The 12071-nt window shown below is 49.2% G+C and overlaps 1 protein-coding gene across 4 annotated transcripts in view; it reads left to right on the plus strand.

Annotated features, from left to right (window-relative positions):
* Positions 1–12071, plus strand: part of MECR (mitochondrial trans-2-enoyl-CoA reductase) — a 30797-nt gene that overhangs the window by 2288 nt on the left and 16438 nt on the right. For all 4 annotated transcript variants that reach the window (XM_039234074.1, XM_039234082.1, XM_039234095.1 and 1 more), the window contains exons 2-3: positions 11066–11163; positions 11834–11965. In XM_039234074.1, coding sequence (XP_039090005.1) covers positions 11066–11163; positions 11834–11965 — 230 coding nt within the window. The remainder of the gene's footprint in view (positions 1–11065; positions 11164–11833; positions 11966–12071) is intronic.

Consider the following 12071-nt stretch of genomic DNA (forward strand, 5'->3'; position numbering starts at 1 on the left):
GTCAGTAGTCCTCAACTTATGTGTTAATTGGAAGTAATGATCACCATGTCAGGAAGACGAGTCTCTGGGGACTGTGCTATAATGAGTTGGTAGAGCTCTAATGAACATTAGTTTTCCGGGGATGCACCCCAAACGGAGTGACATGCCTCTTTCACAGGCTTGTAACTTCTGTGTCTGGTACAGGAACTGCCACCAAACAAGTGCTCCAAAAATGTTAGTTAATTATGAATCTAATGTCTATAAGAAATGTATTTTTTGTTGTTTTTTTAATGTTTATTTTTGAGAGAAAGTGCATGCAAGAGTGAGCAGGGGAGGGGCCGAGGGGGTGGGGGTAGGGACGGGGGATCCAAAGCAGGCTCTGTGCTGACAGCAGAGAGCCTGACGCGGGGCTCAAACCCACAAGCTGGGAGATCATGAGCCGAGATGAAGTCAGACGCTTAACTGACCGAGCCACCCAGGCGCCCAAGAAGTGTATTTTTTAGAGTTCTCTGGTGATGAGGGTGGGACCCTTTGCAGAGGCCAGGGAGGGTTAGGGAGCTGAGTGCAGTTGCCTCCTGACTGATTCCTTCCGCTTGGGGTGCCAGAGAATCTGGAACAGACTGGTCTGGTAGCAGATGCCACTTAGGGAAAAAAGAGCTCTTGTCTCCCTGTGGAACCCTGATGATTTCCCAGAAGTTCAAGACCTGATAATTTGACGAAGCATTATGCAGCCTTCCTCCCTGTGGCACATTGACTCCATATTCCCAGGCACCTGCCCTGAGGTATTCCGTGGGTCTAGGATGGCACTAAACATGTGTTATTTAAAGCTCCCCAAGTGATTCTGATACCGCGGCCAGGGCTGAGAACCGTTGCCCTTGTGGATACAGACCATCAGGCATTAACTCTCCATCTGCCCCAGAAAAGTGGCTTTTCCCTTCTGACCCAGATTCAGGCAACTTGACTTGTTTGTGTATGGATGGAGGCCAGAGGCTGGGATTCTCTTCTTTGTAGTCATGTCCTTGGAGGTTTAAGGTAACCACACTATCACAGAAAGAATCAGGTATCCTTTAAATATCCCAGTGACTGGGTGTGTTGGTCAGGTTACACCAGGGAGGGTCACGGAACCACCCAGAGTCTGAGCAGAGTGTTCCCCAAACTGTAGTTTGTGATGCTTGTGATGCTTGCACCGTGCGTGAGCCAGAGCTCTGGGAGCAGCAGGGAGGGAATGAGCAACAGTCTGCTTGGCTCTGAGGGGTCACAGAATTCCTCTGAATGAGACCGCCAGGGACCTCTGAATCTAAATGTCCTTTTCATTCCTGTTGGCCCCAAACATTCCATCTGGTCTCTCTACTAAACCTTATTCCTCGGTCTCCTAGAGTTTTTTTCTCTTTCCCCCAAAACGGACTCCCCTAAATAAGCACTTGGGCCTCTTTCATTCAGATGATCAAATGATGTGAAGTAAGACCACAGGAGAAAATGACAAAGTTGGGAGAATTACAAACTCTAGGAATTTCAGAGGTCCCCCGTGGCCATGGCCCCTTGTGCAGAGCTCTGGATTCTCTATCGATAGTTACCGGAAATGCCAATGTTGTCTTTCATTTTGGTCCTCAAAGTCTGCCATTCTCTAGGTCTTACGGTGAAAACATCTTTCATTTACTGTGCACCTACTATGTGGCAGGTGTTAGGCCAAGTCCTCCACATACATGATGGAAATACAAAATCACAAAAATCCAGTTTGGTCACGATTATCCCCATTTTACAGATAAGGGAACTGAGCTCAAGAAGCATAAAAGTCACATGCCCCACATCATACAACTAGGATGTCCCTTCTTTAAGAAGAGTCCCCGATATAGGACCTGAAAAAAAATAATGGCAGTCATCTCAAATGTTTTTTGAAAATGAGATAGCCTATAAAATTGGGGAAAAGATAGGTCAGAAGAGAAGGTGAAGTTATCCAGGTGACCCCAAGTGTCCACCCTTCATAGGAAGGGCAGCCCCAACCTAGGGAAGATGGTAGAGTGTTACTCTCTGTGTGCCCTCCTTTTGCATCCTGGTTGTTTGCAGCTTCCTCCCCAGCCTGCTGCCAGCACAAAATCAGTGCAGCTGTGAAGCCCTGGACAAACCCATTCTGTGTTAGACATATGGGCTTTGGGGGAGCAGGCAGTGAGGACCCAGGCTACATGGGTGGGGAGTTCTCAGGGTCGGACACTGTTTACTCTCAGATTTCTTTTTACAATTGATGTCCATGTGTACAACAAATCTCTATGCAGGTGACTTGGTTTTTAAGCCAGAATTAAACTACTTTGAAAAAAGAGTAGCTATTTTGGTTTGCCATTTTCTTGAGAATTGAGATTTTACCTGTTTGTCTCCTGGAGCCTTTTGTTGTGGTCATGAATGAAAGAGGGGGAAGTCGAACTCGTTGCTGTAGTCAGTTAGCCAGGAGTTATTCTTCGAGGCCTGCTGCCTGTGAGGCAGGCCTGGGGATGCAGAGACGAATCATCTCTGTTCTTGGTCCTTAAGAAGCTCACGCTCTGGCCCAGGAAATGGGTGACCATAGCCCAGTGGGGCAAATGCGGGATCGGGTTATGTTTAGACTGCTGTGGACACCCAGAAGAGGGGTACCTAACCCCCTCAGGATAGTCAGAGAATGCTTTCTCGGAAGACACAAAGCTTAGGTTGAGTGCCCCAGAAGATCATGGGGGCAAAACTCAAGGAAGAGTGTAGAAATGTTCCATGCAGAGGACCCTGGATACATAAAAGCCCAGAGGGAAGAGGAAACCTATTGTGTGTGACTGCCGATATTTATTGAGTGCCTGCAGTACACTCAGTATGTGGTCCCTGAGGGAGGTGTCTGCTGCAGCAGACTCAGAGGGGACTAGCTTGAGATCACAGGACTCAGACCCACCCTGGATTCCACGTGTTGTCACACTCGCACATTACCTTCCCTCTGGACTTCACACTAGACTAGAACTGAGGGCCCCTGAGGGAGAGACCTGGCAGGCAGAGCTCTGAGGTACCGCACAGCAGACAGGAGCCCCCCTGTGTCCAGCGTGTGGGAGGAAAGCTGCCCCCTACCCCCCGTGCAACCCCAAGTTATCATGGTTGTCTGGCCCTCCCAGCAGCTGCTGCTGCAGGCCTCTCCCACTCTGGATGGGGTGGGAAGGATCCGCACTTTAGAGAAGGGAAAGCAGAGATGCCATAAGGTTAATCTGTGGCTCAGGGTGTGTCAATGGGGACCCACCCGCAAGGGCACTGGCCTGACTTCTAGTCCCCACTCCGCCAATCATTCCAGGCTCCACATTCTTTTCAGTTACTCTTTGATAAAATAAAGGGGTTGACCAAGGGCAGCAGTGGCAGAGACGGCCCTGCATGCTGTCTCTTCCTCCCCCCGCATCTATTTCACAGCTCCGTTTTCTGTATCCCTCAGAGCCTATACACCGGTCTACCCCATTCTCCCCAAGCATCACTCCTTCCTGCCAAGACAAGGTGAGGCCGTAACCCCCTTCTCAGCATGATACTGCAGCCACGGAACTGGGTATGAGACCGAACCCTCTCTCTCCAGCTCTGACCACTCTGTGAAACTGGTAGACGTTGGACCGCCTGCTCACCGGGGGCTGCTCTAGCAGATTCCAGGGAGCAGTGCTGCGGCCAGAAATCGGGGGCCCTGGAGACAAAATTTCACCAAGGTCCCATTCGCTCTTGACCAGTATCAGCAGCAGCCCGCCAGGCAGGGGCAGCATGGTCATATCTGTTTCTGTCAGAGAGACCGAAGCAGCTGCAGACAGAGACCCGGTCCCCTGCTGTGGCCCAGTCTTGTTCTCTGGATCAGTAAGGTTCGTCCTCAGCAAACTCAGCAACAGATTCTGCAGCTCCCTTCAAGCAAGTTTGCTGATGTCAGCAGCTGTAGAATATTCTAAGGCTTACAAGCTTACTGGTAGTCTTGATTGAGAGAAATCAGGGGACTGGGAAGGTAGAGAGAGGGTTTCTTTGCCAGCTCTGGGTAGAAACTTCCAGACGTTCCCCCTAAGTCTCTAATTCCTTTCTATTTAAAATGACTGTTCTGAAGTGCAAGTGGACCTAAATGGTGGGCGGGCAAGATGACTTTGAGGCAGGGAAGCCAGAAGAGGCACAGGGAGCAAGTGGGCATCATGGAGTGTATGAACTCGAGGTCTTAGAGGGTCATGGAGTGTATGAACTCAGCTCAGGAAAAGGAGCTTTCCCTGAGAACCCAGGACTCTTACAGAACCCACCAATGGAGGCCACCAAGCACCCCTGCTGGGGGACGAGCCAAAGAACTTCATTCTTCCACAATTCCCAGTGTGCCTTGTTTATTAATTATTAATCAGATCTCTGGGCAATGTACCCAGCACATCAAGCATGTCACCAGATCACATGGGGATTGCAGACTGGAGAGAGCCACGTAGGATGTAGGTAACCTTTATCCGTTGCTTCATTCTTGGCTCTCTGCGATGAGCAGATGAGAAAATCTCTGTGGCCCGTGACAGTGTCTCCCTGCCTGTCTTCCTGCTCAAAAATGATACTGACCAGTTTGAGGTGACTGAGTGGGAGATGCAAGATAAGTGCAAATGGTTGCTAATTAAATGCGGAAGGCGGGAAAGATATCTTCGCAGGGCTGGCCAGTGCCTGCCTTACACAGCAAATATGAGTGAGCCAACCCCCCAGAGGACTGGCCTCTTTTTCCCCCATCTCAAAAGGCTCTTTCTTTTGCCTGCTTTTGTCTCCCTTGTAGTTCATATGGCATCACAGGTGTACAGCCTGGGCCTCAAAGGAGCCATTGTGACCTTATCCAGTCTGGGAATCTGTCGCGTGAAGACAGTGGCATTCCCCCCCCCCCCCCCGCCCCGGGGTTGCATGGCGCCATTACACTCACAGGGGAGGGCGGTGAGCACTCCTGGGGAAGTGACTTGACATCTAGCCAGACTGTGTTTGGGTGCCTCATTTGCACTCTACAACACGGCCACTGGGTCCTTTGGTGAGCTAAACAACAACAACAAGGAAGAAATCGCTATCATTACACCAGAGGTCCAACTCTGGAATTCAGACTTGGCCCCTGTTTTCCTTCCTGTCTCGGCAGAATGGTATCCTTGACGACGCCGGTAGAGCTGCGTGCAGGGACAGCGGTGTCTGTGGTGTTAATGGCATTCCACGGGGCAGGCCGGGGCTGGTCTCCCTGGTGAGAGGCAGCTGGACCAACACACCTCCCGCCGGGCGAGCAGCATGTGTCAGGGCCGCCGCCCCCCCCCCACCTGTGTTCTCAGTGTCCACTTTCCATCCCCTAGACCCTCATCCCTGCCCCGCTCTCCTTCCCTCCCGCTTCTGTGGCCTCCAGCCAGCACAGAGCAGTGAGGTACCTAGAAGACAAAGAGAAGTGGGGGCCGGTTGTAGCCCAGTGCAGCGCTTCTCGAACTGCTGTTGGCGGGGGGGGGGGCAGGCATGTATTCTGTGTGCTATGAAAATAGTGTTCCCAGCCGAGTGAACTCCGGAAGCTCTGGATTACACAAAGTCACATGGGCTTTTCCCCTGGATAACTTCTCCCCGCCTCTGTGACTCTGGTGCACAATCTGAGTCCTATAAAGAGCATTTACTGGGCAGCGTTTCTCAAGCGTATTTTACACCCCAGGAATACTAACACTATCTCTCAGGATGGAAATCCCACACAGTGTAAAGGATGCCAGCTCAGTGTTCAGTAGTCTGAGCTTCAGAGTCAACCTTTAGGGCAATTTTTGCCACTTAGTAATAGTTTTACCTTAGACACGTTCCTTTTCTGAGCTTCCATTTCCTGCTTGTAAATTGGGGAGATAACACCCTCCTGAGAGGTGTTTTGAGGGCTAAACAGCCTCCCGTATGTAAGATGCTAAGCACAATGCCCGGAGCTTAGTAAACAGTCAGCATTAGTTTCTTTGCATTGTTCATACAGATCACCCAGAGGAAGATAATCTACCCGCTGGGACTGCTGGCTACATACAGCGGACTCCCAGCTCTGGGTGTCTAGCCAGGAGTGCCCTCTCCCCACACCACACTGCTTCAAGCTCCAAATATAACACCTTCCTCCCTGCTCCACACCACTCTCCCTTCCTCCCTGGATCAGTAGTCAGCTGTCCACGCCCAGGAGCCATCAAACACCAGTACCACTTCTTATTTAAGAGACTCTGGGTCATCAAATCCTCTCCATTCCCCTGGTGCCTGTCCAGACTGCACCTTCTGCCTGGCCAACGATCCAGTCAGATTGTCTGCCATTCTTTTCTTCTGCAAGAAAGCCTGCCTTCCTCCCTCAGTCCACCCAGTAAGCTCCACTTCTCCTTCAAACCCAGGCTAACACACCACTTCTTCCAAAGCCCGGTTGCTAACCGTGCATTTCTTCCCTCCAGGCTCAGGCAGGGACCACAAGCCTGCCTCTGGGGTGCCTGCCTCTGGGGGTGCCTCTCACAGCGACTCCACGTGAGAGTCCCTGTGCTATCAAGCTCCCAGGCAGGAGATTTTTTTTTTTTTAATTTTACCTTTAAGCCCCTTGGCAACATTACCTGATATACTGAGTCTGACTGTCAGTAAATTATTGAGTTAAACTTACTTGCATTTTCCAAAAAGTTGCTGTCTTCCTTTCAGTGATTCAGTGATTCTCTTCAGAGGGGTAGCCAGCTAATTGTTCCAGAGGCTTCCTTGGATATTCCTGCCACTGATAAGAGCTGCTATCTCTTCAGCATCTACTGTGTATCAGGGACTCTAGCAAATGCTTTGCTTACCTTAACCGTTTACTCCTGTGAGCGAGGTTCTAGTGTTCTCCCCATTTCACAGATGAGTATTGTGAGTTTATCTAGCTGGTAAATGACCATGGCAGGATTCAAACCTAGGACTGCATATTCACTCCAAACCCGTGCTCCGCCCTTCATCTGTGAACTGAGATCCACCTGTGTTCCCATCTTGACCATGGTCATCTAGATTTTTAAGGTATGACTTACTGCAAACCTCATCTGTACTTTTTCTGTGAGGAAAAGAGCAGTGGGTTTTTGCTTACACCAAACTCTCTGATGGACAGTCTCCATTTTTTTTTTAATGTTTTATTTATTTCTAGGAGAGAGAGAGAGACAGAGTGAGCAGGGGAGGGTCAGAGAGAGAGGGAGTCACAGACTGAAACAGGCTCCAGGCTCTGAGCTGGCAGTCAGCACAGAGCCCGACGTGGGGCTCGAACCCATGAACCGCGAGATCATGACCTAAGTGAAAGTCAGATGCTTAACTGACTAAGCCACCCAGGCGCCCCGGACAGTCTCCATTTTTATTTGTACCCATCCTTCAGGGTTCTTTTCCCAAATGGCCCAGAACCCGGAAGAGCAAGTATGAGCCTCAGTAGCTCAATCCCTGTGCCTTGAGCCTTCCCCTGATTCCCTAGAAACGGCCGGTACCTTTATGTCCCATTTTCTCAATAGGGAGGAGAGTCGCGTAACTTCATTAGGAAGCATTCCTGAGCACTGCTTTGGTCCCGGGCACTGTGCTAAACACGGAGTTAAGACTCCGAGTTCTCTGCTGTCTGGGAGCTCACCGCCAAGTGGTGAGACAACACACATGCATGTTCTGGCTGTAACACTAGGGGGGTAGGTAAAAAAAAAAAAGCCCTGAACTGAGTCCGAAAGACCTGGATCCAAATCCAAAGTGGAATCTGCAACCACAAAATCAGAAAGTTCTATCAGCTGACAGTTCTGTTCTGATTTGTGTTGTTTCACAACTCGTTTGAAGGGAAGACCTCATCCTGTGTGAATTCTTCATATTTATCTTATATGTTCATATATATGAGTGTTTATTCATCCCACTTAGCGTGAATGTTCATATATTTCGCCGCAGAAACAATGTGTCTGATCACAGAGTGCTGCCTCAGCCCCCACAGGGGGGTGTAGATAATAACACAGCTCTGAACTCTGACGTGCATACATCTCACCCCCAGAGTTTTGGGAAAGGAATGTGAACTTAGGCCTGTTGTGATCAATTGAAAGAAATGTATGAAAAGGCTTGATAAACTAAAAAGCAATAAACTCATGTAAGATGGTCTTAAAGCAGTGTCACCCCTTCTGTGTAATGAAAACACTGAGTGTGGAGCAAGCAATTTTTTTTCAGGGCCAAGAAGAGTGTCAAAAGATGTCTTAAAGGGTGAATTGAATTTCTTGGTCCGTGGAGAAGCAGTGGAAAAGAAATTCTGGGCTGATGGAAGAGCATGTAAAACATGGTCAGAAAAAAATGTCTTTACGTAGCTTGAGTACATGGACTTTGTCAGCTTCCAGAAAAAATTCTGATTATCTGCAAAATGTATGAGAGGAGCAGTACAGATAATAGAGAGAGGCAGCCAGTCTGCAGTCCATTTGCTCGGGGCAGGGTTTTTCTTTAGAATGCAGACTTAGACATATGTTCATAGAGAAACATCACCATCCGGCTGATGGCTCCCTGCTCTGCCTGCACCCCACTCTGCCTCCCCAGGCAGTTCCAGCAACGATCAGGCCTGCACCCCACTCCAGGCTGGCACTCCTCTTGCTGCTCTCTGCTGGGTCTGCTCAGCCCCTTAGCAGCTGGCATCAGACCGTCAGGTTCAAATCAGATCAACCACTTACTACTTTTGGTGGCCTTGAACAAGTTCTTTACTTCTTTTGTGCCTTTGTTCCTGAGCCATAAAATCAGAGTAACGGTAGAAACCTGGCATGGGAAGCACTTAGCAGAGTGCCTCACTGGTAAGCACTCAAACAGTAGTTATTATGATTGTTATTATTATAAGGACTTTCCCTCCTCCATGTATAAATACATACATTCCTTAATAGGTACCTAAACAAAAAGAGCCCTTTCTTTTTTCTCTCTGCCTTGGTCATAACTCCTTCCTAGGTAACTGTTTTCTGTAGAGAGTGTTTCTAGTCCAGTTTTCTGCGGCTGTTTCACAGTCATGGTGAGGCAGGGTCTGTCTTCCTTTGGTCATGATCTGGTACAGGGATTCCCAGATTGGGGCCCTTAGGTCCCCAGGGTCCTTGTAGGCAGTCAGGGGGGTTCCCAGACTATTTTCAGGATGCTCTTACAGAGCACAGTAAATCAGAGTGCCAACTTTGGAAGTAGGAAAGCCCTGCCGCCAGCCAGTTATCTCACCCTGTGTAAGCTTCATCATCTCTGGGAGCCTGCACTTCCTACTTGATAGCATGGGAATATTCATACTTTCCTCATGAGACAATTGTATCTCAGATCAGATCATGTTTTTAAAGCCCTGAGCACAGGACCTGGTATATTACAAATACCCCATAAATTCCTGCCACCTTTATACTACTAATAATACACGGCATTTCTTGAAAATCACACTTTTACCTCAAATGGAGCCTCAGGTATAATTAAAAGGTCAGATTGCTGCCAGAAGTGGGTAGAATTATGTCAGCCTAGTTCAGTGACGCTGTTGCCTAATGCTAAGAACCTCTGTGTGGCAGTTATATGTGCCTTTGGTAGCTAAAAATGAGAAAAACTACAAGTACATTTGGGTAGAGGAAGGGGCGCCTGGCTGGCTCAGTCGACTAAGTGTCTGTCTCGATTTTGGCTCAGGTCATGATCCCAGGTCTCGTGAGATCGAGCCCCATCAGGCTCCACATGCTGACAGTACAGAGTCTGCTTGGAATTCTCTCCCTCTCAAAGTAAATAAACAACCAGAAAAGGTACATTTGGGCAGAGGAAAAAATTGCGAACATGAAGTCATGGTGTGGAGAAAGAAAAGGAGCCTCTGGTAATTAAAAAGTTAGAGACACACTGGTCTAGTACACTGATTAGTGCTTTATGGTTGGAAGGTCTCTCTTTTCTTTTTTTTTAATTTGAGAGAGAGCACGCATGGGGGAAGGGCAGAAGGAGAGAGAGAATCTTGAGCAGGCTCCTCGCTCAGCCCCAGACGGTCTCCTTTTATAAAAAATAAACACAGTACATGGACATGGTCACCAGCCCTTTACCACTTTTAACCCGTTAACCAAAGTTCTAGTGCATAAGGCCATTAGTCCCATGATGTCTAGGGCCCGCCGTGAACAGTGCTACCACATAGAAATGCCACCGGAAATGGGAGAGGCTCTTGGCAGTGATCAAGTCCGAACCACCACCACCACCACCCCCATTTTACAAATGGAGAAGCAGGTCTCGAACAGGGAAGAAACTTGCCTGTAGCGCCACGCTTCACACCTGTGACTCAGCTCTCTGTCCAGCGTCCTTTCTGACCAGGATTCTCGCACAGAAGGGACATCACTCCAGCGGGTGAATCACAGTCACCCAGGGAGTTCTTTCTGAACTACAAAGGGCTTCTCTCTATTTCACCTGCTCTGTCACTAACAAAAATGTGTTAAAAAGAAAAGAAAAGAAAAAGCGGAGGACAAATAAGCTAGCCCAGGGTGGCTCAGTTCTGGCTGTCTATAAGAACCGGGGGGGGGGGGGGGGGGGGGGGGGGGGGGGGGGCTGGGTGGCTCAGTCCGTTAAGCGTCCGACTTCAGCTCAGGTCATGATCTCACAGTCCATGGGTTCGAGCCCCACATCGGGCTCTGTGCTGACAGCTCAGAGCCTGGAGCCTGCTTCAGACTCTGCATCTCCCTCTCTCTGCATCTCCTCCACTCACACTCTGTCTCTCTCTCAAAAGTGAATAAACATTTAAAAAATTGAAAATCTAAAAAAAAAAAAAGAACTACTTGGGGTGCCCCTTATCTTGAGATTCTGGTTCAGTAGGTCAGAGCTGGGGCCTGAGAATCTACATGATGCCTAAGCACACCAGGTGATTCTGAGAGGTTTTGGAGAATACAAGGCTAATCCAGGCCTGCAGAAGGTTTCACTATTTTCTGCCCTAGAATGGGCAGTGGGATTGAGAGGGCCCTGGCGATTTTCCATTTGCAGCTAATGAGAGAGTTAACCCATAGCCTGCGCTAATTCCCTACAGCACCTTTCTCTCTTCTAACAGCCTTAATTTCTGGCCACACAATGGCAGCTCAAAAATGTGGCCGCCCTGACCTACTTTGGGGAGATGATTTGAGCCAAAGATGCCCTGTCTAGCCTGGGTGACATTAACATCTCTCTTTGGCTTTGTGCTTAGACTGAAGAAGCTGGAGCTGACTGCTGTGGGCGGATCAGACATCCATGTGAAGATGCTGGCGGCCCCTATCAATCCATCTGACATAAATATGATCCAAGGTAACCTTGGTTTCTGCGGCTTATGTTAATTGGCTTTTTTGCTTAGCTGCCACCTCGATCCCGTTCTTCCTCAGGTGCGGGTGGGAAATTCCTGTGATTCTCAGCAGCTGTTCTCCAGATGTGTGGGCTGTAAGCCCTCTCTGGAATGTGAGGCTTTTCGAGAGTTACAGAGATGGCAGCAGGAAGTAAACCAACCACTGTGAGGTGCCTGTGATATGCCGGCTCGTTTCATACAGTGTCTAATCCCCGTGATAACCGTGAATGCTGAAAAGTATTATCCCCTTTACAGACCAAGAGGCGGAGGCTTAGAGAGGCCAGTTAGTTACACAGCAGGCCAAAGGCAGGGCCCAGATCAAGCTTCAGTCTAACTCTGAAGTTCATGGAGTGCCTGGGTGGCTCAGTTGGTTAAGCGTCTGACTTCAGCTCAGGTCATGAACTTAGGGTTCGTGGGTTTGAGCCCCGCATCGGGCTCTATGCTGACAGCTAGCTCAGAGCCTAGAGCCTGCTTCAGATTCTGTGTCTCCCTCTCTCTCTCTGACCTTCCCCTGCTCATGCTGTCTCTCTTTCTCTCTCAGAAATAAATAAAAAACATTTTTAAAAAATTATGAAGTTCATGCTCTTTCACTGCCCAAGCTTCACCAGGTGACCCTCTGTGCTCTTCCCCCCATAGGAAATTACGGCCTCCTTCCCAAGCTGCCTGCTGTTGGAGGGAACGAAGGTGTCGGACAGGTGGTAGCAGTGGGCAGCAATGTTACTGGGGTGAAGCCAGGAGACTGGGTGATTCCAGCAAACCCCGGTTTGGGTGAGTTTCTCTGGGGCGTCTGCAGCCTTTTCAATGTTCCAGATTGGATTTCACCCACCCTGGAAGTGTTTCCTCCTTGGCTCAGGGTAACTCAGCAGTGCGGGAT

Source organism: Hyaena hyaena, unplaced genomic scaffold (genome assembly GCF_003009895.1).
Source record: "Hyaena hyaena isolate Hyena2069 unplaced genomic scaffold, ASM300989v1 scaffold_3, whole genome shotgun sequence".
Lineage (NCBI taxonomy): Eukaryota > Metazoa > Chordata > Mammalia > Carnivora > Hyaenidae > Hyaena > Hyaena hyaena.